At 38.9% G+C, this 21,843-nt stretch overlaps 3 protein-coding genes across 5 annotated transcripts in view; 1 reads left to right on the top strand and 2 right to left on the bottom strand.

Moving 5' to 3' along the window:
• Window positions 1–6,176: 6,176 nt before the first annotated feature.
• LOC106658565 (ATP-binding cassette sub-family A member 3-like) lies at window positions 6,177–12,152 on the top strand. Its single transcript, XM_014380569.1, has 21 exons — window positions 6,177–6,863; window positions 6,950–7,017; window positions 7,081–7,189; window positions 7,265–7,505; window positions 7,583–7,890; window positions 7,970–8,077; window positions 8,136–8,241; window positions 8,311–8,429; window positions 8,501–8,662; window positions 8,748–8,819; window positions 8,894–9,174; window positions 9,244–9,406; window positions 9,477–9,681; window positions 9,755–10,279; window positions 10,367–10,492; window positions 10,573–10,779; window positions 10,852–11,157; window positions 11,233–11,483; window positions 11,561–11,708; window positions 11,779–11,989; window positions 12,065–12,152. The coding sequence occupies exons 1-21, from the start codon at window positions 6,177–6,179 to the stop codon at window positions 12,150–12,152; spliced, it is 4,491 nt and encodes a 1,496-aa protein (XP_014236055.1).
• Window positions 12,153–13,159: 1,007 nt separating this feature from the next.
• On the bottom strand, window positions 13,160–13,946 carry LOC111694223. Its single transcript, XM_023461533.1, has 3 exons — window positions 13,878–13,946; window positions 13,506–13,805; window positions 13,160–13,447 (listed from the first exon to the last, which is right to left on the bottom strand). The coding sequence occupies exons 1-3, from the start codon at window positions 13,944–13,946 to the stop codon at window positions 13,160–13,162; spliced, it is 657 nt and encodes a 218-aa protein (XP_023317301.1).
• Window positions 13,947–16,121: 2,175 nt separating this feature from the next.
• Window positions 16,122–21,843, bottom strand: part of LOC106658610 (diacylglycerol kinase 1) — a 64,176-nt gene continuing 58,454 nt past the window's right edge. For 2 of the 3 annotated variants that reach the window (XM_014380625.2, XM_023461384.1), the window contains exons 8-17: window positions 21,142–21,191; window positions 20,119–20,193; window positions 19,751–19,988; window positions 19,464–19,669; window positions 19,219–19,392; window positions 18,835–19,126; window positions 18,340–18,758; window positions 18,053–18,254; window positions 17,793–17,974; window positions 16,122–17,704 (exon numbers count right to left, since the gene is read on the bottom strand). In XM_014380625.2, coding sequence (XP_014236111.1) covers window positions 17,615–17,704; window positions 17,793–17,974; window positions 18,053–18,254; window positions 18,340–18,758; window positions 18,835–19,126; window positions 19,219–19,392; window positions 19,464–19,669; window positions 19,751–19,988; window positions 20,119–20,193; window positions 21,142–21,191 — 1,928 coding nt within the window. In that variant the 3' untranslated portion in view covers window positions 16,122–17,614. The remainder of the gene's footprint in view (window positions 17,705–17,792; window positions 17,975–18,052; window positions 18,255–18,339; window positions 18,759–18,834; window positions 19,127–19,218; window positions 19,393–19,463; window positions 19,670–19,750; window positions 19,989–20,118; window positions 20,194–21,141; window positions 21,192–21,843) is intronic. The other variant, XM_014380626.2, reaches the window with a different exon arrangement.

Genomic DNA, 21,843 nt, shown 5'->3' with positions numbered 1-21,843 from the left:
CTTTTTTCGAGAACGAAACTTTAGGGCAAAACACCATTTGATTCAAAGCAGAAATTTAATTTATGATTCAGCAATTTTGCTTATTTTGAAGATCCCGTTTTTAAATTAAAAAAATCTGTTGACCCCGGTTCTCGTCAATTTTTAATTCTCTGAACGCGATTTTTTTAATCCAAACAATTGAACTATCGAATACTTCGGACCATAACGCATTTTTGAAAATATTATTTTTTCAGCAACTCGCCTCGCTATTTCAAAATTGGCTGTAGTATCCAAACACATTTTTTTTATTTTCTCCGAGCACGCTCACGCTACATAACGTACATACATACACAACGCAACAAAGAGCGATAAAACTCGCATGCCTTTAGCCGACTTACTCGTGAAGAAATCTTACACCCAATACGAGCGCGAGGGAATCCCGCTGAAAGGCGCCGCGAGCAGCACATTGCAGCAGTTCAGTTCAGTAGCATAGTAGCTAGTCGAGCGACAATATACGCTTGCAAAGACGACGCAATTTATACCCGGAGTGCATCAAAAAGTTAAAAAAGAAAAGAAGATCGGGAAATATTACGATCATGTCTAAATCCAATTCGGTCAATGATTCAACTATCCCAGCGAGCAAACGTGAAAGCTTGATAACGTTTCTTGCCAAAGAGTTGAGACGTTTCAGGTGTTGGGCCGAAAATATGGCGGTAAATATGGGTAGAGCGAAGGATTTGAACGACGTTATGGCTTGCCAGGCCGAGGAGAAGCTACGTCAGGCCAAGACCATGTGGGACGACTTCTACGAGAACGTTAAGTGCATGTTGCTTGACCACGGAAAACCAGGCGTGTCTAATCTCTCCGTTCATGACGACTTCTCTAAAGGCTCGGCCATAATCACTTCATACTTGAAGGTAATCAAACAGCAAAAGGAAAAGAAGAGTACCCTCTACGATTGGTTCGTGCTACAAAAGGATTTTGAGTCGATAACCCCTATGAATTTCCCATTTTGATGTTTTTAATTGAATTGATGTATTCCTGTCGAGTTTTTTTTCGCTAAAAATGTTGGAAGATGTTATTATTTTGTAATGTAATCATCGACTCAATTAATAATAAAGTTATTAAATTTTTCGATCCATAAAATTTTGCTAGTTTCTAACTCATTTAAAGCCTGAAAAACAAATGAAACTTGAATTTCTGATATTCGCTTTGTTGTCACTTGATAAAAAAATAGCAAACAAAAAAGTATTCTATTATTAAATAAAGAAACAAATACAAGTACCCTTATATTCAATAACCTCCAGATTTACAATTTCATCAACTCTTATCAAAAACGTCTAAATTCTGTAGAACTCTGCCTACACGGAGAGAAAATATACGCGTTTGAGGGAGGACTTGTAGCAAGCGAAAATCGCTGGAACGCTTGCCTGGCTCAATCGCTGGCTGTCCGGCAATGATCGCCGGAGACTCCACGCTGGGACTTGAGTCGATCTACGGCCGCGCGGCATTATTTAGTCTAATCGCTAAATTTATAACTCACTGAAAAAGTACCTGAATGCACTTAAAAAAATAAATGAATCCACCATTCCGATAGGAAATTGTCTCAGCTTTCCAATGGTATGGTCAAATTTTCCGAAATTTTCATTTTTTCCCGAGAAAATCGCCAGGAAACCTTAAAAGTCGAATATCTCACACAATAGGTCGACTCAAGTTCCAGCCTGCGAGCGACCAAAGCGACGCTAGAGTCTCCGGATATCATCGCCGGACAGCCAGCGATTGAGCCAGGCAAGCGTTCCAGCGATTTTTGCTTACTACAGGTCCCCCCTCAAACGCGTATATTTTCTCTCTGTGTATGTACACAGCTCTTGGGGCGTGATCTTAGCATTTTATTAAAAAATAAAATGAGGTTAAAAATTTTATCTGTAGAGCAAAGTTAAATTCTAATTTGTGATTTAGCAATTCTTTTTTATTTTGAAGACCACGTACTTAAATTTTGAAAATCTGTAAACCTCAGTTCTTGTCCCTTTTCCAACTATCTAAAGGCGATTTTTTTCATCTCAAGATCTGAATTACAAAAATTTCTCGAACCGTGACGCATTTTCGAAAACAATTTTGTTATTCTTGAAGCAACTCGCCTCGCACTATATAAAAATTGGCTTTAGAGCAGTCGAAAACATTTTTGTATTTTTTTTTTCGCCGAGCACGTATACACTCACGCTACATAACGTACGCTACGCAACAAAGAGCGGCTCAATTCTCGTATAGACTCGTTCGTTAATCTTACATCCGATACGGGGCCGAGCGCCAAAGAATCTCGACGAAAGGCGCCGCCAACAGCACATTACGCGCAGTTCAACAGTTCAGCTCAGTAGTACAGCAGCTATAACAGCAACAGAACCCGAACAAAGACAACCCAAGTGCTTACACCTCGAGTACATAAAAAAGTTGAAAAAAACAGAGGGTCGGAAAATAACTAACATGGCTAAATCTAAAGATACTATTATTATAGATATAGACCAACGGAAACGTTTAGCAAACTTTTATGCCGAAGAGATGATAGTTTTCAAGAAGTGGGCTTCAGACATGCAGAAAGTGAATTGTGATGACAGTCGTTGGAAGTCTTTGGTTTGCGAATCGGAACTGAGGCTGCGTCACGCCAAGACCATGTGGAACGAATTCTGCGAGAAGGAGAAGTTCATAGTAATGCAACCCTAGCTAAAGTGGTCCCAAATTTTCAACGAGGTTCGCGAAAATTTTTTCAGAGGGGCAGGCATAATTATGCAGATTCGTGAAGAGGAAGATGAGTTAAAACAAATGAAGGACAGATTCTAGCAGGCCGTTGGCCAGGACTTGATCGTGGTGTTCTTGAAGTGCCATTGAGAACCTGTCGGATGCATCGATGGTGTTTTACACAATTTTTAACTTATGTATTCTTGTCAAGTTTCTTTTCGCTATAAATGTCGGAAAATGCCTATTTTATATACTTGTAATAATCGATCGCATTAATTAAACTACTACATTTTTCTGTTCATAAAACGTTGCTAGTGTCTAACTCATTTATAGCTTCAAAAACAAAAGAATTTGAATTTTTGATATTCGCTTTGTTGTCACTTGATAAAAGAAGTCAATTTATTTACTTCAAGATTTTGATAAATTCCACGTCTATTACCATTATTAAATAAACTACACATTTGCAATTTTATCGTCTCGTCCCTAAAATATCTAAATTCTGTAGAACTCGGCGCACGGCTCCTGCGGGCGTGATCGAGCTTCAGTTAGACCAAGTTACCAAAAAACGGATCGCCGTTCGAGGTCAGCCTGTGAATGCAGTCCTGCTCCGGGTGTTGAACATTTACTCGGAGCTCATCTCGAATTTCGAAGCAAAGGTCACTTGGGCCTTCATTCGTGACGTTGATCGCGGTGTCCGCAGTGACAGTTGTCGGCGTCTGCAGCCATACCTCAACGAGGACGTGTTCCGGGACGTACGTGGGTACTTTCAGAGAGGTGGCGATCATAGACGAATTTTTTTTTCTCTTAAAATCTGGTTTTTACAGAATTATTTTTTCGAACGGATATGTGTTCTCATATATGAACACACGAATTATGCTCGACAATGTGCTTAGTTTTTAACTGCTTCGGAAAAGTTTGGTAAATGTTCGATTAAATCTTAATTAAATAATTTTCTATTATTATCGCGTACGATTTACACTTCAGTACAACCATCGTCGTGATTATTTATTTTTATAGCTCTTACTTTCTTCCCCGAGTAGACGTCATCATTTTTTTATCATTTTCGTCATTCAAATACCTTTTAAAAGTTTAATTTAACAACATTGAACATTTCTTTCGAAATTTCGTGAGTTCTGTCAAAGAAGAATGTAGTTTTAAAATTTTTATTATTACAGTGAACATATAGAGGTTGACTATTTTTCTGAATCGTTAATCGCTAGAGGACTGAAATTTGGAAAGCCAATAGATTAGCGCACCCCCTGATCGACCCTTTGCCCATGATCGATCGATGATTCAAGATACTTTGTATGCCAGTTTTCTATTGATGATAAGACCACTGACATCCCGGCCCTGTAAAGGGGAAAAGAATTTCTGGGTATTCTAACACAATTTCTTAACTGGTCTGTGTAATTAGTTTGTTGATGCAAGCACCCTGTAAGAGATATTGGTTCAATATCGATAAAAAGTTTTTAAGTATTTTGTAAATTTTTTTTTCATTCTTTAATTTTTAATTTTGTTTGATATTCGAAATGCTGTTTTATCTATTTTCGGAAATGAATTATAAATTAAATACAGGGGTCTCTGCCAGTCGTATCGATGAAATCCAAAAACAACTGTTAAAATGTGAAGCACTTCAATTTATTCTATCAAGAGCTATCTCCAGAAGAAATTTCGTCAAAGAATAATCGATGATTACATAATAAGGCACCAATCGTTGTTATTACAAGGTAATTGAAATTTACGAGCGCCAAAAGTTCAATTGAAATTCAACGAAAATATTCGAATTGATCTTTTTTTTTCAATTACAGTCGGTCGGAGTATTCTGTAATTATTTTGTATACTTCATTTTGAGGCTTCTTTTTCATTGAGTATCGGAGCTACTGATATTTTGGCTGTACTTCTCCTGATCGTATTGATCATTTCTCAATATTCTACGGCATTATTTCGCTGTTACACGTGCTTATTGAGGTATTTGTTTTATCTCTTCTTTCTCCCTCAACTCGATTTTCTGAATAAAAGTAAGATTCAACTGTTTCTAGTTCAATTTTTGCCGGAGACTCAAAGCTGTTACATGCGTATTCCAACCCAATATGCTGAGTTCAACCCCACCCTTACCCCCCTTCTCCGTTAAAATACATAAGCTACCCTATAACGTAGGCGTTTTCCCCTTCTAGCGACCGATCATGCACAGCTGACAGCGAGTCCTATACTGGGTCGACAGCTCAACCGTCTTGTACACGCACAGTATCGAGTGTTGCGGCGTTAAACTGCCAAAAATGAATTTTCCCAAAACCATCGATCCTCGTCAGTCGCATAGCGGAGCTCTTTGGTTGTAATGCTGGTGGGGAAAATTAAAACAAGCACAACGGCAAAGTAGCGCTTATTTAGACTTTAGTGCCCTGTGGCAGCAGTTTCATATTTGTGACATCGGGATTAAAGTGTACAAAAAATACAATAGGAAAAAAAAGACAAGATAATAATACGTTGCTGCGTGTTGTAGTATTAACACGCTATTGCTTTGTTGGCCAAGAGGCTGTAAGTGGTGAGTCTCAATTTTAATTAACTGTCCGAAGGAGACAGTCGACGTGAGCGGAAAATAGTAGTCTTGTTTGCAATAAATTTTCGGTGACTAATTCAAAGTTTTATTATTCAATTCAGATTCGATGCAAATTTGAATATAACACCTAGTAATTTGAACACGATTAAATGTCGTCCGGCCTAGTGACGTATTATTACTTTCAGCAAAATTGCGTATTTTTATTTATGATGCTAGTTTCGGAGTTGCCACTGCTTCTACTTCGTATTAGATAAAGAAAGAGTCACGTGGTACGCGGGCAATGTTACGCGAATTTCATGAGACTCATACAGTGAAAATAATTTTATAACAACGTTAATTGTATTGGATAGGGGTGCGCGAGTAGAACTTTCGAGTACTTGATTTTTTTCGAATACACAAAGTATATCTTTGAGAAATGAATATAAAAAATATATCTTCAAAAAATAATTTTACCTTTTTAAAATTTATGATTATGACAATTTACGTGCGTTACATATGAGCAAAAATGTAGCATTTTCATTGCGAGTACACGAAAAAAAACCAAAGTTATGGATAATCATTCGGGTAAAATTCAAAAAAACGTATACTTGCACACCCCTATAACACACCGAATGGTATATAAGATAATTTGAGTTTCGCTTTTTGCTATTATGTATAAATGAATATTCACGGTCATTTGAATGGTTAGTCTGATATTTTTTTTAGTACGAAAAAACGTACCGTGGCATTCTCAGTAATATAGTTAATGACAAATTATACGATTGCACCGATGTAAGATCTATCGATAATAAAGCAACGAAAAAATGTCTGACTCCAAATGTGCGCAGGTATCGATCGTCGTCGTCATTGTGCGTCGTCATCAAAGCGAGCAGCAGCCCATCGATTCTCGACGAGAGCCGGCCAAAACATGTCGAACGGCGAATTTTTCAGCCACGCTCGGCTGATAATCGGGGCACACTGGAAGCGGCGCCGCTCAGATTGGTTCATGCAGTTGTTCCCGGCCGCGACGATATGGCTCGTCTGGATAGCCGGGCACCACTATCACACCAATTACACGTCGCCCCTGAGGTCCGATCGGTTCGAGCTGCGCGACGAGTCGCTCAACGTCTCGGCGCTGAGGCCGTTGGAGCTCGAAGGCGAGCAGCACGCCGTCTACTACGCGCCCAATAACGACTTCACCGACAGGCTCATGCGGAGCTTTCGCGACGAGTGCTTTCCGCGGAAAGACGATGGCGACTCGTCGCGCCACTCGAACCTCAGCGTCAGCGTCAAGGGCTTCGCCAGCGAGACGGAGCTGCTCAAGGCCTATCGCGGAATCGAGCTTCTGGGATTGCGGGACCCGAAGCGGCCCACTAGTTACGTGGGCGTGATCTTCGCCGCCGACGTCGGCGAGGCCAGCAAGACTCTGCACTACAAGATACAGTCGGAGAAACTCACCTACGATCGTTTGTTTTACGAGCAGACGGACTGGGACTCGTCGTCCGGCGACGATTACCTCACCAGGACCAATCGGATACTCTCGACCCAGACCTGCCTCGACGCGTCGTTCATCAAATTGAGGACGAGCAACGGCTCGGCGAGGCCGAATTATAACGTGAATATATAACGATATAGATCAGAGCATATTATATGCGATCGATATACGTATACTTATTTCCGAATATTGGTTTTTTCTTCCAGATTACCCTGAAGAGATTGAACCTTCCGAACGAGAGGGATTTTTCGAGAACAGATGACGCGTATTTGTCGTAAGTATTGAAAAATTTGCCGTTGCTTGGCATTTCTATAAGCACTTGAATTATACATTACAGATACGTGAGCGAGTTAGGACCAACAAATGCGCTTATTTTGAGCCACTTGGTGTTAGTATTAGTGTATGAAATCGCATCTCTCAATTACGAGGATAAAGGCGGCATTGATGTAAGTATTTCGATTAAATGCGGCTGAGGAGTTGAAATATTGAATAGCGAAATTGAGCTGAATCTTTATTTTCAGAACTTCATTGACTCCACTGGAGTATCCAGAATAATGTATTATTTCACTTCGCACATATTTTCAATCGTTTACTTGATGACTTTCGTGATTATTTTTGGAGCTACAGTAACTGGTAATACGTTTGTCTATGCTGGATCGTTTTTTATCCAGAGCGACACATCTTTGCTGATTGTGTTATTTACGATGTTTGTTACTCATAACATGATACTGATTTTCAATCTATTCTTCATAACGAGAAATAGTGAGTACCCAAAAATCACATTTCATTCAAGTATAGCTTAAGTTTTATTGACATTGCGTTAATTTCTATGAAAACAGGGTTTTGGATATGGATAAGTTATTTCGCCTATTCAGATGGTATAATGCTCCTCCAACTCGTGCCACTGCAAAAATACGTCTGCTTTTCGACATTTGTTGCTCTGGGAATGTTTTTGCCCTCTACCTGGTATCTTGAATTACTAAGAACGGCTGAGTACATGGAAATGAATGCAGAGGGCTTGCGATGGAGAGATGTGCTGAATTTTTCGGACACTCCACAAATAGCTGTGAGTTTTGCCATGTTCATTGTGACGTACTTCATTTTTGTGGCATTACTTTGGCTAAAACCGCAAAGAAAACAAAAATTGGTAATGTTTTTATTCTGTACAAGCCATCAGACTTTGCTTATCAAATTAAACAGCTAAAAATTAATTTTGTATTTTACAGAAAGTAAAAATTAGTGGCAAACCAAAAGTAATAAATCCTAATATCCAGGCACCTTCCCTTAAAAGTAACCCAGTTATAGAATTAAAGAATGTCAATATTTTTAAGGATGTAAGTTGAAATAGGAAAAGAAAAAATCAAATCGAAACTGTAAAATTGGCTTTTTTAGGATGCGAACTTAAAAAACATCAGCATGGAATTTTATGAAGAAGAAATAACAAGTGTTGTAGAATGCAATGGCCATAGCAATCACACTTTATTAAGAGCTTTATCAGGTAGCGTTAATAATGAGACAACTATTTTTCATTTTTTAACGCACCATTGTTAATGATATCCATTTATAGAACCGCTATTAGCTGAAATGTCCATAAAAATACCGAAACATAAAACTGGAATTTTTACTGGCGTGGATGGCTTTTTATCACGTATTACAATTCGTGATAATCTAAGATTCATGGCACAGGTACTTATAAACAAAAAATTTCAATTGAATTTTTTTTTTCCTTTTTCATTCATAAAAAATGTTTATCTCAGTTCCGATGTAAAAGAAGAAGTGATTATGATATTGAACAGGAAATAAATGACATCGCAGAGACATTTAATTTGTCACATGAACTTGACTCGTACTTTTATTATCTTAGTAAAGGACAGTTGAGACGGTTAAGCCTTGCTATGGCTATGGTGGGAGACACCGATGTAAGGAGTTGAAAAAAAATTTTAATTTTTAATTTTCAAAAACCATGCGGTTTTCTTCATATTATCTATACTTGATATTCTTCAGCTCGTTTTATTAAATAATCCAACGAAAGGTTTAGATAAAGATGATGTATGCATTATTTGGTATGCTCTCAAGGTTCGTAACAAGCGATTAATACCAAAAAAATGTTTCAAATAAAGAATTTAAACAAAATCATCGTCATTTCACAGAAACTTAAAAACTATAAAAAAGCAATTATCGTAAGCACTGACAGTATGTTGGAGGCGGAAGTCATAAGCGATCGAATAGCAGTCTTGACAAGCGGACAACTCGAGTGCTACGGAACTCCAAAATACTTGAAGGAACGTTACGCACCGGGGGCGTGTTTCGGTCACGCGGCTCGCAAATGGAAGGACAGCGACGACACACACGCAAAGGCCGACTATTTGAGAAATCTCAATAAAACCGCAATTGTCGCTGGTGAACCTGCACTCAAAGACCTTTTCTCGGAGTGAGTAATCTTGGATGTTGGTGCTATCGATTCCGTTGAAATAGAATATAATCGAGTACTTTTTGGTAGCGTACATGAACCGATTCAAGTCCAGCAGCTCGCATCACCCTTGGCCAGATACAATAAATTATTCCGAAAGAAGCGATGCGAATCGATGGAAAATGTGCGTCGTTACATCTTGAACAAACACCTCTTCAGACGTTTATCATTATTTTGGAAGTCAACGATATTCGTAAGTGAAAAATCTCATTTGAATTTTTCTCTTGTATTTTTAAGGTTTTTTTTTGTTTCTTTTTCAACAGGGATTGTTGTTACTTGGCGCGGCGAAATATAATTCAATGTTAAATATGCCAGTTATCGACGTACCCGAGACCATTGGAATATCTCCGAATATGTATAGAAACGCAGAAACCTACGTCTCCGCTTTTAATGAAAGCTTGGAAAATAATTACGGTTCGTCGGGTCATTGGAATACGGTAAAACTAACTGGAGGCAATCTTACAAATGGTAAAGTCGCAAAGTCGTTTAAGAGCGTTTTTGACGCACATAATACGTACTCAATACATCGTCCATTTTTCAGCGCTGTATGAGAGGGCAAAGAACCAATTGGCGACATTCGGCACGCGTCTGGTGGCAGCCGCCGAGTTCGGCCAGTCGGCGAACGGCACCATCGTCGGCAGCGCCATATTCACATCGAAGGCCGTGTACAGCTTGCCGATCTCGTTGAATCTCGCCAACAACGCCTTGCTCAAGTACATGACCGATTTCGAGCACGAAATTCGCGTGCACCTGCAACGCATACCCAGCATCAACTCGCTCTTCAACTCCACAGTATACGATCGATGGGTGGCCTTAGCTTGGGCTCTCTCTTACCTCATCTGGCTCACACTACTGGCGCGAAACTTTTTGCACCTGCCACTGGAGGAGAACGTAAAAGAAATGAAGCATTTGCAATTTATGGCCGGTATGTCCAGGACGGTGTATTGGGGGAATTTGATACTTTATGACTTGATGTTAGTCGTCCCTTGTGTAGCCATTACATTGGGTACAATATTTTACCTGCATATTTACGAAGGAGCGCATTTCCATAATTGGCAATCAATGGGTAAGTCAATACGATGGTATACATTTTATTTATTTTTTTTTAGTAAGTAAAGATTGCAATAAGTTGACTATGTCTTTTTTATTTTAGAACTGATATCGATCATGTGTCTACACTTCCTATACAGTGGATTGGAAATCTGTTACATCCTCAGTTGCATCAAAATTAATATGTCGTTCGTAGCAAGGATGATGATTGGAATTTTTATCTTTACAAGTCAGTTGATTTGAATTAAATTCTTCAATTCGCTTTACGATATAAGCGGGCAAATTTTCAATATTAATTTCGTTCCGCAGGCACTTTACATTTGATATGGATCGCCGTGGTTGACGGACACGCCATTGTATCTTTGAATACGATTGCTTACTACTCGCCATTACATACTTTTTTTACGAGCATTGTGAGCATTTATCAAACTGCCATTATCAATAACAAATGTAAACTCACTCCGAATGAATATCAAGTATCCAATTGCACGGAATACAGAGACGACGTGTGTTGCCGTAAGTATTAAAAAAAATTTTTTTTGTCAAGTAATTCTAGTTGAGTGCTAATTTTTTATTTCTTTTCAGTAGGTATGCAATGTTATGATGGAACATGTAAATATCCATTGCAATATAAAGATTTCTACGGAAATAATGTACCACTTTTAATACCCGACTTTAACTGTATCATTTTGCCACACTTTATTTTCTTTACACTCATCTTGAGTCCGAGGAAATTTTCTTACAAATATTTTAGTCGTTTCTATCCGATAACGATTTTGCGCAATTATAAAACCCCAAGTGAATCTATGATTAAGGAGAAACAAGTCATATCTCAAATAGTTACCGAATTAAAGGGTGAAGATTTTACATTTGCAAAACAATATCCGCAGAATGGTAAGTTTTAAGATTTTACAATTCTCGAACTAAACCATCACATAAGTTTATTCTCAAGCAAATTTTTTAACACAGATAAGCAGCTACCAAAAAAATCGGGTAATGCTCCACGTTCCGACGAGGAAGTAATCGTCGTCCATGGACTGTACAAAAGTTCGTTTACGAAACAGTTAATTTATGACGTTAGTTTAAGAGTTGGCAAAGGCGAATGTTTGGGTATTGTGAGTCCATATAAAGCTGGCAAATCTACTTTACTGAAAATGATAGTCGGAGCTCAGACTCCTGAAGATGGATCGATTTTCATTAAGGGAAAAAATGTTCAAGACGTAGGGAGAATAAAATTCTATCACATTTAGAACCAAATTAATCAATCAATCAAGTATTAAAAAATAAACATTTTCAGATGTTAAAAAAAATGGCCTACTGCCCCCAAGAAATCTTTTTATACGACGAGCTTACAGTTGCAGAACATTTCCATATTTTTTCAAGGCTCCGTAAAATTCCCGAAGAATTAGAAGCTGCTGAAACAGAATACTGGAGCAAATTATTCCGTAAATATTTTTGCAAAAATGTTCACGTATAACGATTCTGAAGGTCCGAGAATAAGTTTTGTCTTTTCAGAAATCAAAAAATACTTGCAGATCAAAGGTAGTGCTTTAACTACGAATGTGAGAAAACGCACAATGATGGCACTGACCGTAATGGGTGGCCCGGAAGTTTTGGTGCTAGACCAACCCACGGCTGGATGCAACGCATATAGCAAGCGGATCATCTGGACCGTCATTAAATCGCTGAAAGCAGCCAAATGTACGATTTTGTTGGCTACAGACAAGTATGTAATGATGTACAATTATTTATTTGAATAGCCAAGACGGATTCGATTCTATTTTTCATTTACTTTCAACAGTTTCGATGAAGCCGATGTACTTTGTGATAGAGTTTCAACGATGATTAAAGGACAATTGATGAACAATTTAGTTCCTAGAAATCATTAGGAGTGATAATCATTAATTTAAGAACTTTTAATATTTTTTGAGCATTTACTGAAGAATTATTTTAATTAAAAACTACTTATTCAAAGAATTGTTTCATCAAATTCTCAAGCGTGATTTTAAATGTTTTAAAATAAAGTTTTATTGAATAAAAAAGTTGAAAACATGTGAATTTTGATTTTCATTATGAGAGAGTAATATTTAAAAAATTCAAATTCGCAGTAAAACAACATATCTTCGTGGAAAATGGACGTAGGACAATTTCAATAACACGGATTTAAAGGTTTTGCGAAAACCTTCAAATCTGTCAGCTCATGATGCAAGTTTTCTCACTAAACTAGAAATTGACAAAATTAGCAAAGAACAGAAGAGCCATGAAGTTTTTTGGATTCGTTAATTGTTTAAAAAAAAAAAAATGTGTAAATGAATACATTTTTTTTTATAACCAGACTCAGTTTGAAATCTTATTTAAAGAGAGACAAATATTTATAATTGAGGCATATAATGCTTGTGTAAAAAGTATTTCTTTTTTAAATTCTTTCTTTAAAAAAATCATTTGAAGTCATTTTATTCGTTACCTTATTGGTCGACGAGTAACTGTGCTTCGCTTCATGATTGGTCGAAATGTTTGGTCGATCGTTCATATAATTTCTTGCGGAAAAATTAAATGTGGTGAGATTTTTACGAATCTATGTATACGAATAGATAAAAATAATGTCTAGATTTAAAAACGTTATTATTATTATTGATATTATTTATTTAAGCCGATTCAAAATACATTTTTTTCAATTCAATCTGTGAAAAGTATGGTAGACGTGTCAGTGACTGACCGTGTTGGAAAAAATGTTGTGAAAAACAATCAAAATTAAATTTTTATGGATGTTATTAAATTCTTCAGTGTATAACGCATTTCATTTTCAATGCCCAATTAGTATATTACACATTAAATTTACATATTAAATAGTATATTACATATTAAAAACAGTAGAATTATTGCATATCCAAAATGTTCAGGGCCAGTTAGGGAGCGAGGGGTACCCTAACTCCTCTGGATTTGTGTCAATATAATGCCAAAAATCATCATCCATTTGTCTCACTTCTTTCCCTTCGGTAATTCTGGTAAAGCAATTTCTAATCCCATTTTCCGCTTTATTTATCTGGGTTTTCACTTTTTCGTAAGCTTCTGGTCGTTCGCATTGGTCGAATTCTTTCAAGAATTGATGATATTGATCTTTCAACTTTAACAAATCGACTTTTCTCGAAGCCTCCAACCAAGCAGTGTCGACGGTAATTATTGCCTGAAAAAATGAACGAAGTTTTATTTTATAATCAATAATCGGCTCGTGTTATTTTTACCTTGTTTAAGCACTCGGTTGCGTAGAACGATGTTGAGAGGGTAGCATCGTCGACGCATTTTTTAGCCACCTCGACCTGATTGTGAAAGACAACAAAGGTCTCGTCAAGCGCCACGAGGGACTCGTTCACGGGCTGCAGAAACTTTGTTAAACTGCTTTGTACGCACTTTTCTAGCCCCCCATCGATACCATAGGAGTACTCCATCATTGGGCCCGAGATTATGGATGTGCAATCGAACATATTACCAATATGCATTTCGTGGGCTGCAACTGATAGTTTTGCAGCTTCATCTGTATTTATCTGAATTGCGATTGAGAATATTATTTGTGCATATATTTGATGTATGTAGTAGAATCGAAAAAAAATGTTTACCCAAATGAGTAATTCTGCTTCACGCTTGTCGCGGATTTTTTTCAAATCCTCCTTTGCACTTTCCTGCATATCTGTTATAATTTGCTCGATTTGGCGGTGGGTCTCGGTCACGGCTGGCTTTATGGTTGTTTCCAGATGGTCAATAAAGATTTTTAGCTGCTCCTTGATATCGCCTTCGACTGCTCGAGCTTGTGCTCCCTGAGAAAAAGTTCGTTTTATGAATAAGGTAAAAAATTAATTCTAAATAATCGCGACGACACTCAAGAGTTCAAACTTACGCAAACAAGGAATAATACGGCAAAAGCAATGTGGAACTTCATGATTCAAATTTTCGTGGGCTACTGTGAATAAACGGAGCTTAGCATCTACCTTTTATAGTTGAATTTAGCGAATTTTGACAATTAAACTGTAATGACGAGCACTTTTTTGAATGAAATTATCAACCAATTGATATACGTCTACACTTGACAAAAATTTATTTGTACGTGATTTTTATTCGATGGCTATAATTTGCCTGTATATTTTCCGCATTCAACAGATCAATCCATTGATAAAAAAACTCAAAAAAAATACCACCTTATCGTTCATTCTGATTTCTTTTCCAAAGTTGTTTTTTAATCTCGTTTTATGCGCGAATTTTTTTATGATTTACATTTTTTAAGTATTGCCGTTGTGAATATCAGTTCAAGTGGCTTGACTGAATTTTATCAAAGTCAAAAATCTAGAATATACATATATTATGGGTGATATCCCATAAAAGTAACTGATTTTGGGGTAGATGAGAATGTCTTTTTGTTTCTCAACTTGCCAAATGACAAACTGTAAACTAGCAAAGATCAAGACAAATTAAAATTTTTTTGTAATATATAGCACTTTTAAGTGAAGATGAAATAACACGGTAATGACCAAAATTCATACTAATGCTAACTTGCTCAATAAAAACGGTTAAAAATTAAACATTTTCTTCGAAGTTTTAAACATTTTCTGTTGATGGGCTGTTAGGACATGATGTCCCGTAGTTTATTTCTATCAATGTAAAGTCATGAAACACTTTTGTGTAAAAGTATATAAAGCGACAGGCCCGCTAATGTCAAAATAGAAGAAATGAATTCAATGAGATAAGTTCAATGTTTATTTTTAAGTACAGAGTAAATTTAATTTATCTGTAGATGATGCAAGTTACTGTTGTAAATTTCAGTTCAAGTGGCTCCGCTCGGCTGAATTTTATCAAAGTCAAAAATCTAAAATATATTTATATAAATTATATTGGCTAAATCACCTCAATCATGATAGTCCAAAAAAATCAAATTGAAACAAAGTATCATGTATTCTTGAAGTACATTGAGAAATGAAAATCCTAAAATTTTCAGCTCTCTAAGTTCATCCCTCATGGATCTACAAGGGTTAAAAGTTGGTATTTGATTTTTCAAGTTTCATTCTGCTTTCCTAAGGTGAGTATGGAAAAATTGTTGAAACATGATTTTTTATGTAAAATTAGAAATAAAAAATTCACATTTGTTATCAATAATTATTTTCATAACCTAAAACCCCATAAAAAATGGCACATCCAAAATAGTATATTTTGTAACAAGTGCGCGAAGCAGTTGACTCACCCAGGAGTTGTTTTCACCCGAGCGTAGAGAGGGTGCAAAGACTCCTGGGTGAGTCAACTTCCTCGCGGACTAGTTGCAAACGATATTTTTTAACTCTGCTTGCGAGAAACTAGGGTTTTCTGACGCTTTAAGGTTAGAAAGCCCGTGTTTCGCGCACGCAGTGTTAAAAATAAACTTATTCGTCTCCAGGCCAGTATGTTTATCGATGTTCATACTTTCAGATGCCCGAAACGGGATCTGAATCAGTCAGACCCTGGGAGGATGAGTTTAAAGCAAAAGAAAATGTAATGTATAATTTAACATAATGGGCAATTGATTCTTAGTGTAAAACTTTAAATAACTATTGAAAGAAATTTTTTTCTTACACAGAAAGATAGGACAGACCTAGTCCTGCTAATATGTTGTGTCGCACTTATTGTAAAAGTATTTCTCGTCTGTGGGACGATAGCAATAGTGTCACATCGTACTAATACTAAAAGTACAATGACAAATGGTACAATAAATGACTCGTTATGATTGAAGTTGTCTATGCTAATCAAGTTTAAGTGAAAGAATAATATTTTTAATCAGTTTCAATTTTTAATTTGTTTTATACTTTTGTACATTTAAAAATAATATATGAATACAAAAATAAACTGAGCACATAGCTATATTTTATTAAAAAAAGAGAGATTTTTACAAAGACTAGAGTTTCATCTTTCCTATACAAAAGGCGAATAAGCTTAAATATCCTCTGCACGATAAAACGGAATAAGATACATTTACATTGATTTTTAAAATTGTTTAAATTTTAATCACGTTTTACTCTACTTGTTGGATATATTGGTTCGCGGCATAAGCCAATCACTTGTAAAAATGTCAGTTATACATTGAAAGTTATCATGTTTTTGTTAAATATTAATCATACCAGAGCAAATGATTTCTAATGTGTAATATTTGATATGAGAAAATAGTTTGGCTGGCGTAGTTTTGAAAAAAATCCTATTACATAATACAATTACGAATTGAATATTTGCTTTTTAATACAATCAAAGTGATGTAATCACTCATAATACTCTAATGAATTTATATTTTAATGGTCGTATGGGTTTTCTTTTTTTTCGTCACATTCGAAGCGAATCGCGATATAATCTTGTAAAACTGCCGATATTTCGTTTAGCACATTTTTTCTAATAAAAATCTGTAAACATTTTTTAAATCTTTATCTATGTTGTAACATTGAAAAATGAATAGACTTTTTATCGACGAAATACTTGACACTCGCGGCTATTGATCTAATCAACGAATGTGTTTCACGTAATACGTATATAATTTATAATTCGCTTTTTTAACTGTAGTTTATAACATACATACATTATAGTTAATTTCTTAATACATAAAGTAGATAAGCGTTTTTTTCTTCTTCTATGACTCCCCACCCGCGACAGGAGTCCTAAACCTAATAATTAATTGTATTTAATATCCTTTGATCGGCTTAGCGTGCTCGATACGATACACACAGAGTTAAATAATTATATAAATCGAAAATACTGTACACAAAAACATTATTTTATACAAGTTGATAGCTCTACAAATCGAATACTTCAGTTGTAACAATTACATCTCTGGTTTCTCTACTCCCCCCCGCAGTGGAATCGCAGATTCCACTTTCAATCACATAGTTTTTTTGGTTAATCTCTCTACTTACATAAAATTTACAACGAAGATATAGACTCTCATTCAAATTTCTTTTCCCCAAATGTCAATTGATTCAGTGAAAAACGCATCGTCGTAATTCGCTAAAACGTTCGTTTGACTCATGCTACACCCACACATATAATACGTACAATATATAATTGTAATTCAATTCTTAATTACCAATGAATTTTTATACTTATTTTATGCTTAACGTAACATACGCAACGTGTTTGGCTCGAGTTTCATTAAAGTCCTTAATCATAGTACGACTAGTCTCTGTGGCAGGAAGTATTTGATCCTTGTATTGAATAATTTTTTTTTCTTGCTTCGTATAGCTTCGAAGACGTCATAGGTATTGTTGTTGGTGCGATGTACCACGTAGAACGCTTTGTTCCGTTCGTGTCGTGTATGCGTGTGTTGTGCCCGGTTGCTTCAACGGCGAGCAGCTCATCGCCTGAGAAATCGAAAGAAGCCTTTGCGCTTTTCCGGCGGCGGTGCCATCAGCATGGGCACTTGATTTTTGTGCGTGATGTTGATCTATCGGCGAGCGAGAAAAACGAGAAAATTTTTTATTTTTCTCTCGGTTTCTATTGCTCATGGTCTTTCCATGCATTTTTATACTCACGGTGCAGGGTCCTTGTTCCCAGGGTTCTCCGTCGATTTGCATTGGAAATCGTTTGGAGGTTTTAATTTGTACACTGCTGCACTGGGCTAGTCTTCTGCCGGACGCTCTCAGACCAGTTTTCACCTGGCCCATGTGCAGACAATTCTCCAGCCCAATGACTTCTATGAGGTTGTCACCGATGTCTGTTCGGAACGAGGTTTTAAATAAAAATGAGATTTTAAAAAATCGAGCCGTGTAAGTGAATGAGGATTGACGCCTACCTTGAATGGCTGCCGTGAGATCGACGGAATTGAAGCTGCTCGTGCTGAGCTCCTTGTCGGGGCGTTTTTTCCGCTTGCCGATCCTGTGCCTCGTGTGATGCTCACCCCAGAGGTTCGAGCCTCCGTGAGTGAAGGGAATGTTCAAGAGAGCTACACCTTGCAGAGCTGGGCCATGCGCCAAGTCCAAAGGAACACCATCACACTGCGCGTACAAACGAAAAGCGTGAGTGTAATTCGAGAAAAAAATCCTTCGATTTCTGCAGCACAAGAGAGAGAGAGAGACTCACGATAATTTCGAGATCCTCGTGTAGATTCTTGCAGCTGGCCGCGAACTGCTCGCCGGTCGCGTACTCGAAGTACCAGAGCTTGTTCTTCATGCGGCTGTTGAACTTTTCCGGATTCTTTTCGCGCTCGAGATGGAACTTGACGCAGATGGCGGCGTCCACCCCGACGGAGAAGTAATTGTTGATGATGTTGTAGGGTATGCTGTCCTCGTTGGGCCGCCTCTCCTCGCTCGAGTTGTTGTCGGTCAGCTCGATCTGCCATCGGTCCATCATCACCGGCGTGGCCTTCTCGATTTTCTTGAGGATCTTGTAGATGGACTCGCCCTCGTAGCCGCCGCCCCAGCGCAGGCATCTGGCGAGGTCGTTGCCCGTGCCGAGCGGTATCACGGCCACGGCCGGTTGATGCTCGAACTGAACGCGATCTGCGCCGAGGAGGAGGAGAAAAAAATTAGAAAATCAGATCCACGCTTTTATATATAGCGATCCAAGCCATTTTACCCATGGTCTCGAGAACCCAACCGACGGTGCCGTCGCCACCGCAGCATATGACTTTGAAGTTGTCGACGTCCTTGAACATCTGCAAGCCCTGCATCGGTCCGCCGATGGCGAGATTGTGCACCTGGCGCGGATTGAGAATGTACTGGAATTTGCGCAGCATGCGCTCGCCCTGGCGGCCACCCGACTTGGGATTGATGAAGACGAGGAGCGGCACCGTGTTGGGCGTCGGAGTTATTTGAAAGGACATGGCCGGCTGCTGAGTCGTCGGCGGGCCCGTCGAAAGGAAGCCGCCCTGTGGGAGCAGAGAGCTATTGAGACCCGAACTCGGTATATATATGTGTGTCGCGCGACAGTCGGTGTGCGGAGGAGGAGAAGAAGAATTACCGAGCTAACCGAGGACGTGTCCTGGCCGTGTTTGCTGCCTCGCTTGCTGTCCCTCGAGAGCGATCTCTGACGGTCCAGCACGACCGGACAGATGGCCGTGGGCGGCAGTATGTGCACCGCGTGATCGCCCAGGTTGCATTCCGCTCGCACTTGCGACACGCACTTGTTGTGCAGCTGTACACACACCACATACATATTATAATTATATTATTAATCAACGTATAATATTAGCAGAAGATTCTCACCGTCAATTGGCACCATCGGCAATGCAGGCCAGTGATGCCGTTGTAGCTCTTGATGGTCTTTCTGCACTTGGAGCACTTGCCGTGACAGTTGCCCTCGACCCAGTGATGAGCCATCGTCTGCGACGTCTTTTTGCTCTTGACGTAGGTGGCGATGCACGAGGCCGGCGCCCGCTGCACGCATCGCTCGTGCACCGTGTACTTGCAGACTGTCGACGACGACGACGACAACGAGAATTATTTACGCTCGCAATTTCGCATTTTCGAAGCTGTGATCGATCGATACTCACAAACGCAGCAGAGACCCTTTTTGCCGAGACCGACGAGCATATTAAGGCAGAGGTTGCAGTAGGCCGGCTTGCTGAAGTGCTTCAGCCGCCAGAGATGATTGCCGTCCTCCTTGACGTTCGAGTCGAGGCCCAGCAGCACCAGCAGCGGTATCGTCGTCAGGCCGCCTCGCTTCCACTCCTCCAACGAGACGGTGCCGTCCGCGTCGTAGTCGATCTCGATCATCATGTCCTGTAGAATCTGCGCGAAAAGAAGCCATCGTTTTTTTTTTTTTTTTATCGTATTTTTCCGCATTGTCGCGAGCTCGCGCTAACTAACGATCATCGCTAGTTTCAGAAAATATAGAAACGATTTATTATATTGCACTCACTGGTTTGAGCTCCGTAACGTCCCAGCCGAGGTACTCGGCGACGTTCATCATTTGATTGACGATGCAGTCCATCTCCTGCGGGACAGAATACGTAACGAGGCGACGATATATTATACGAGTATGTGTACTGCGGCAAAACGTATGCGTATGCGCGCATACGGGGAAATATACAATTGACGTCGTTGTCGTCGTTGCCGTTCGGGGAGTAGTTGTTGTGAATCGAGAGACGAGAGACGGAAATCGAGACAATCAGATAAGAAGTCGCATGTAACAAACTGCTGCTTGCGAATATCGCATTCCGTGTATGTAGCGCTCGACGCGAGCTTCTGCACTGCGCTGCGCTATACTGGCGCGACTTTACTTTGTTTTCACCTCGGCTCCGCTAATATTTGTCCGTATACTCGAAGCGCACGTCGAAATACCTTCGCAAACGTTTTTCGACTATTGTATATAAATCATCGCGCGTCGCGCGCACTCGCGTACCGAGCTATATATATACATTTTCGAATTTTTTTTCTCTCTCTTTCACTCGAAGGAAAATATATTTCGATGCTGTCTATATACCTCGGTTGAAAAACGCGACCCATTGAATGAGATAAAATCAATGCGCGTGGTTAATTTTAGGATGTAGCTGTTCGATCTTGATTGCGGCAATTTCGGAGAAACGATTGTCCGAGCTGCATCGAATAGGACCACTTTCAATGACACTTTTATCGCCGCGCGGCTGCCTATAATAATAGAGCACGTGTTCGCGCGGCGCACAATTCCGACGATACGCATCCTTTCAAAAATGAACGAATGAACGAAAAAAAAATGAAGCAATAAATTTTGTTTTGCTCCCGATTCGATACAACGCGTGGCAATGATATTCGCTAAGACTCGCTCTTGATGTTTGAAATTCCATCATAGTTGTATTTAAAGCCTACTCGGTTCCCCGCCTCCCGACGACGACGACGACGACTTAATTTTCAATGTATAATGTTCATTAGCAAGTCTAGTAAGATAAGGCTCTTATCGACTTACGTTCGTATCGAGGACTCCATTGCCGTCGGTGTCGTAAAGTCGAAACATAACTGCAAGAAAACAAACGCCAGTCAATTCAGAGATGTCTCATTAATCCTAATAATCAGATGCGTTGAATCTAACGCATATATCCTTTCTTCGTATATAGTGAAAAAAAATGTCAACAAGTTGGTTACATGGATTATACCTTGAACGAGCCGATCGCGATACGCGTATTTGTACAGCCTGCATTACGCGCGCGAAGTATTTTGCGTTCGCAGTCAAGAGCGTCGATGTATATAGTTGGCATTGATTCGCCGCCGGTCTGCGGATCGCGACGACAATTATTCGACGCTCGAAACGAGTCCCGCGCGATACAGTAGGATTAACGCGGCGTAATTTTAGGCGCGCACTTTCGGCGGCGCTCATCTGACGCACGAGAGAGCTTGACACCGCGACGCGATACAAAAACAAAAACGCACTGCCGCGCGTACAGAGAGAGAGAGAGAGACTTTGACCTACTTTCGAGATTGTACGAATCGAGGCACACTTTTTTTAATAATAATAATAATAATAATGAACGTATATTTTAGTCAAAATAATGAGTTGAAAATCACAAAGAAAAACACCAGTAAGCATCCAATGAACAGATAAGTTAACCGGTTTAAAAATTATTCTAAAAGAGCTTTTTTATAAACTTTACTAGAAATAGGTTATTTAGAC

This window comes from Trichogramma pretiosum, unplaced genomic scaffold (assembly GCF_000599845.2).
Source record: "Trichogramma pretiosum strain Unisexual culture from Peru unplaced genomic scaffold, Tpre_2.0 scaffold2, whole genome shotgun sequence".
Lineage (NCBI taxonomy): Eukaryota > Metazoa > Arthropoda > Insecta > Hymenoptera > Trichogrammatidae > Trichogramma > Trichogramma pretiosum.
This window is presented reverse-complemented; position numbering and strand designations above follow the sequence as displayed.

Excerpts from the sequence above, each read along its gene's own strand:
- LOC106658565 (XM_014380569.1), top strand. The coding sequence starts at position 6,177 with ATGTCGAACGGCGAATTTTTCAGCCACGCTCGGCTGATAATCGGGGCA. Across the intron at positions 7,018-7,080 it reads ACAGATGACGCGTATTTGTC|ATACGTGAGCGAGTTAGGAC; the intron begins GTAAGTATTGAA and ends TATACATTACAG. Across the intron at positions 11,484-11,560 it reads AGGGAAAAAATGTTCAAGAC|ATGTTAAAAAAAATGGCCTA; the intron begins GTAGGGAGAATA and ends AAACATTTTCAG.
- LOC111694223 (XM_023461533.1), bottom strand. The coding sequence starts at position 13,946 with ATGCAGGAAAGTGCAAAGGAGGATTTGAAAAAAATCCGCGACAAGCGT. Across the intron at positions 13,806-13,877 it reads AAGCAGAATTACTCATTTGG|ATAAATACAGATGAAGCTGC; the intron begins GTAAACATTTTT and ends ATCGCAATTCAG. Across the intron at positions 13,448-13,505 it reads CAACCGAGTGCTTAAACAAG|GCAATAATTACCGTCGACAC; the intron begins GTAAAAATAACA and ends TCATTTTTTCAG.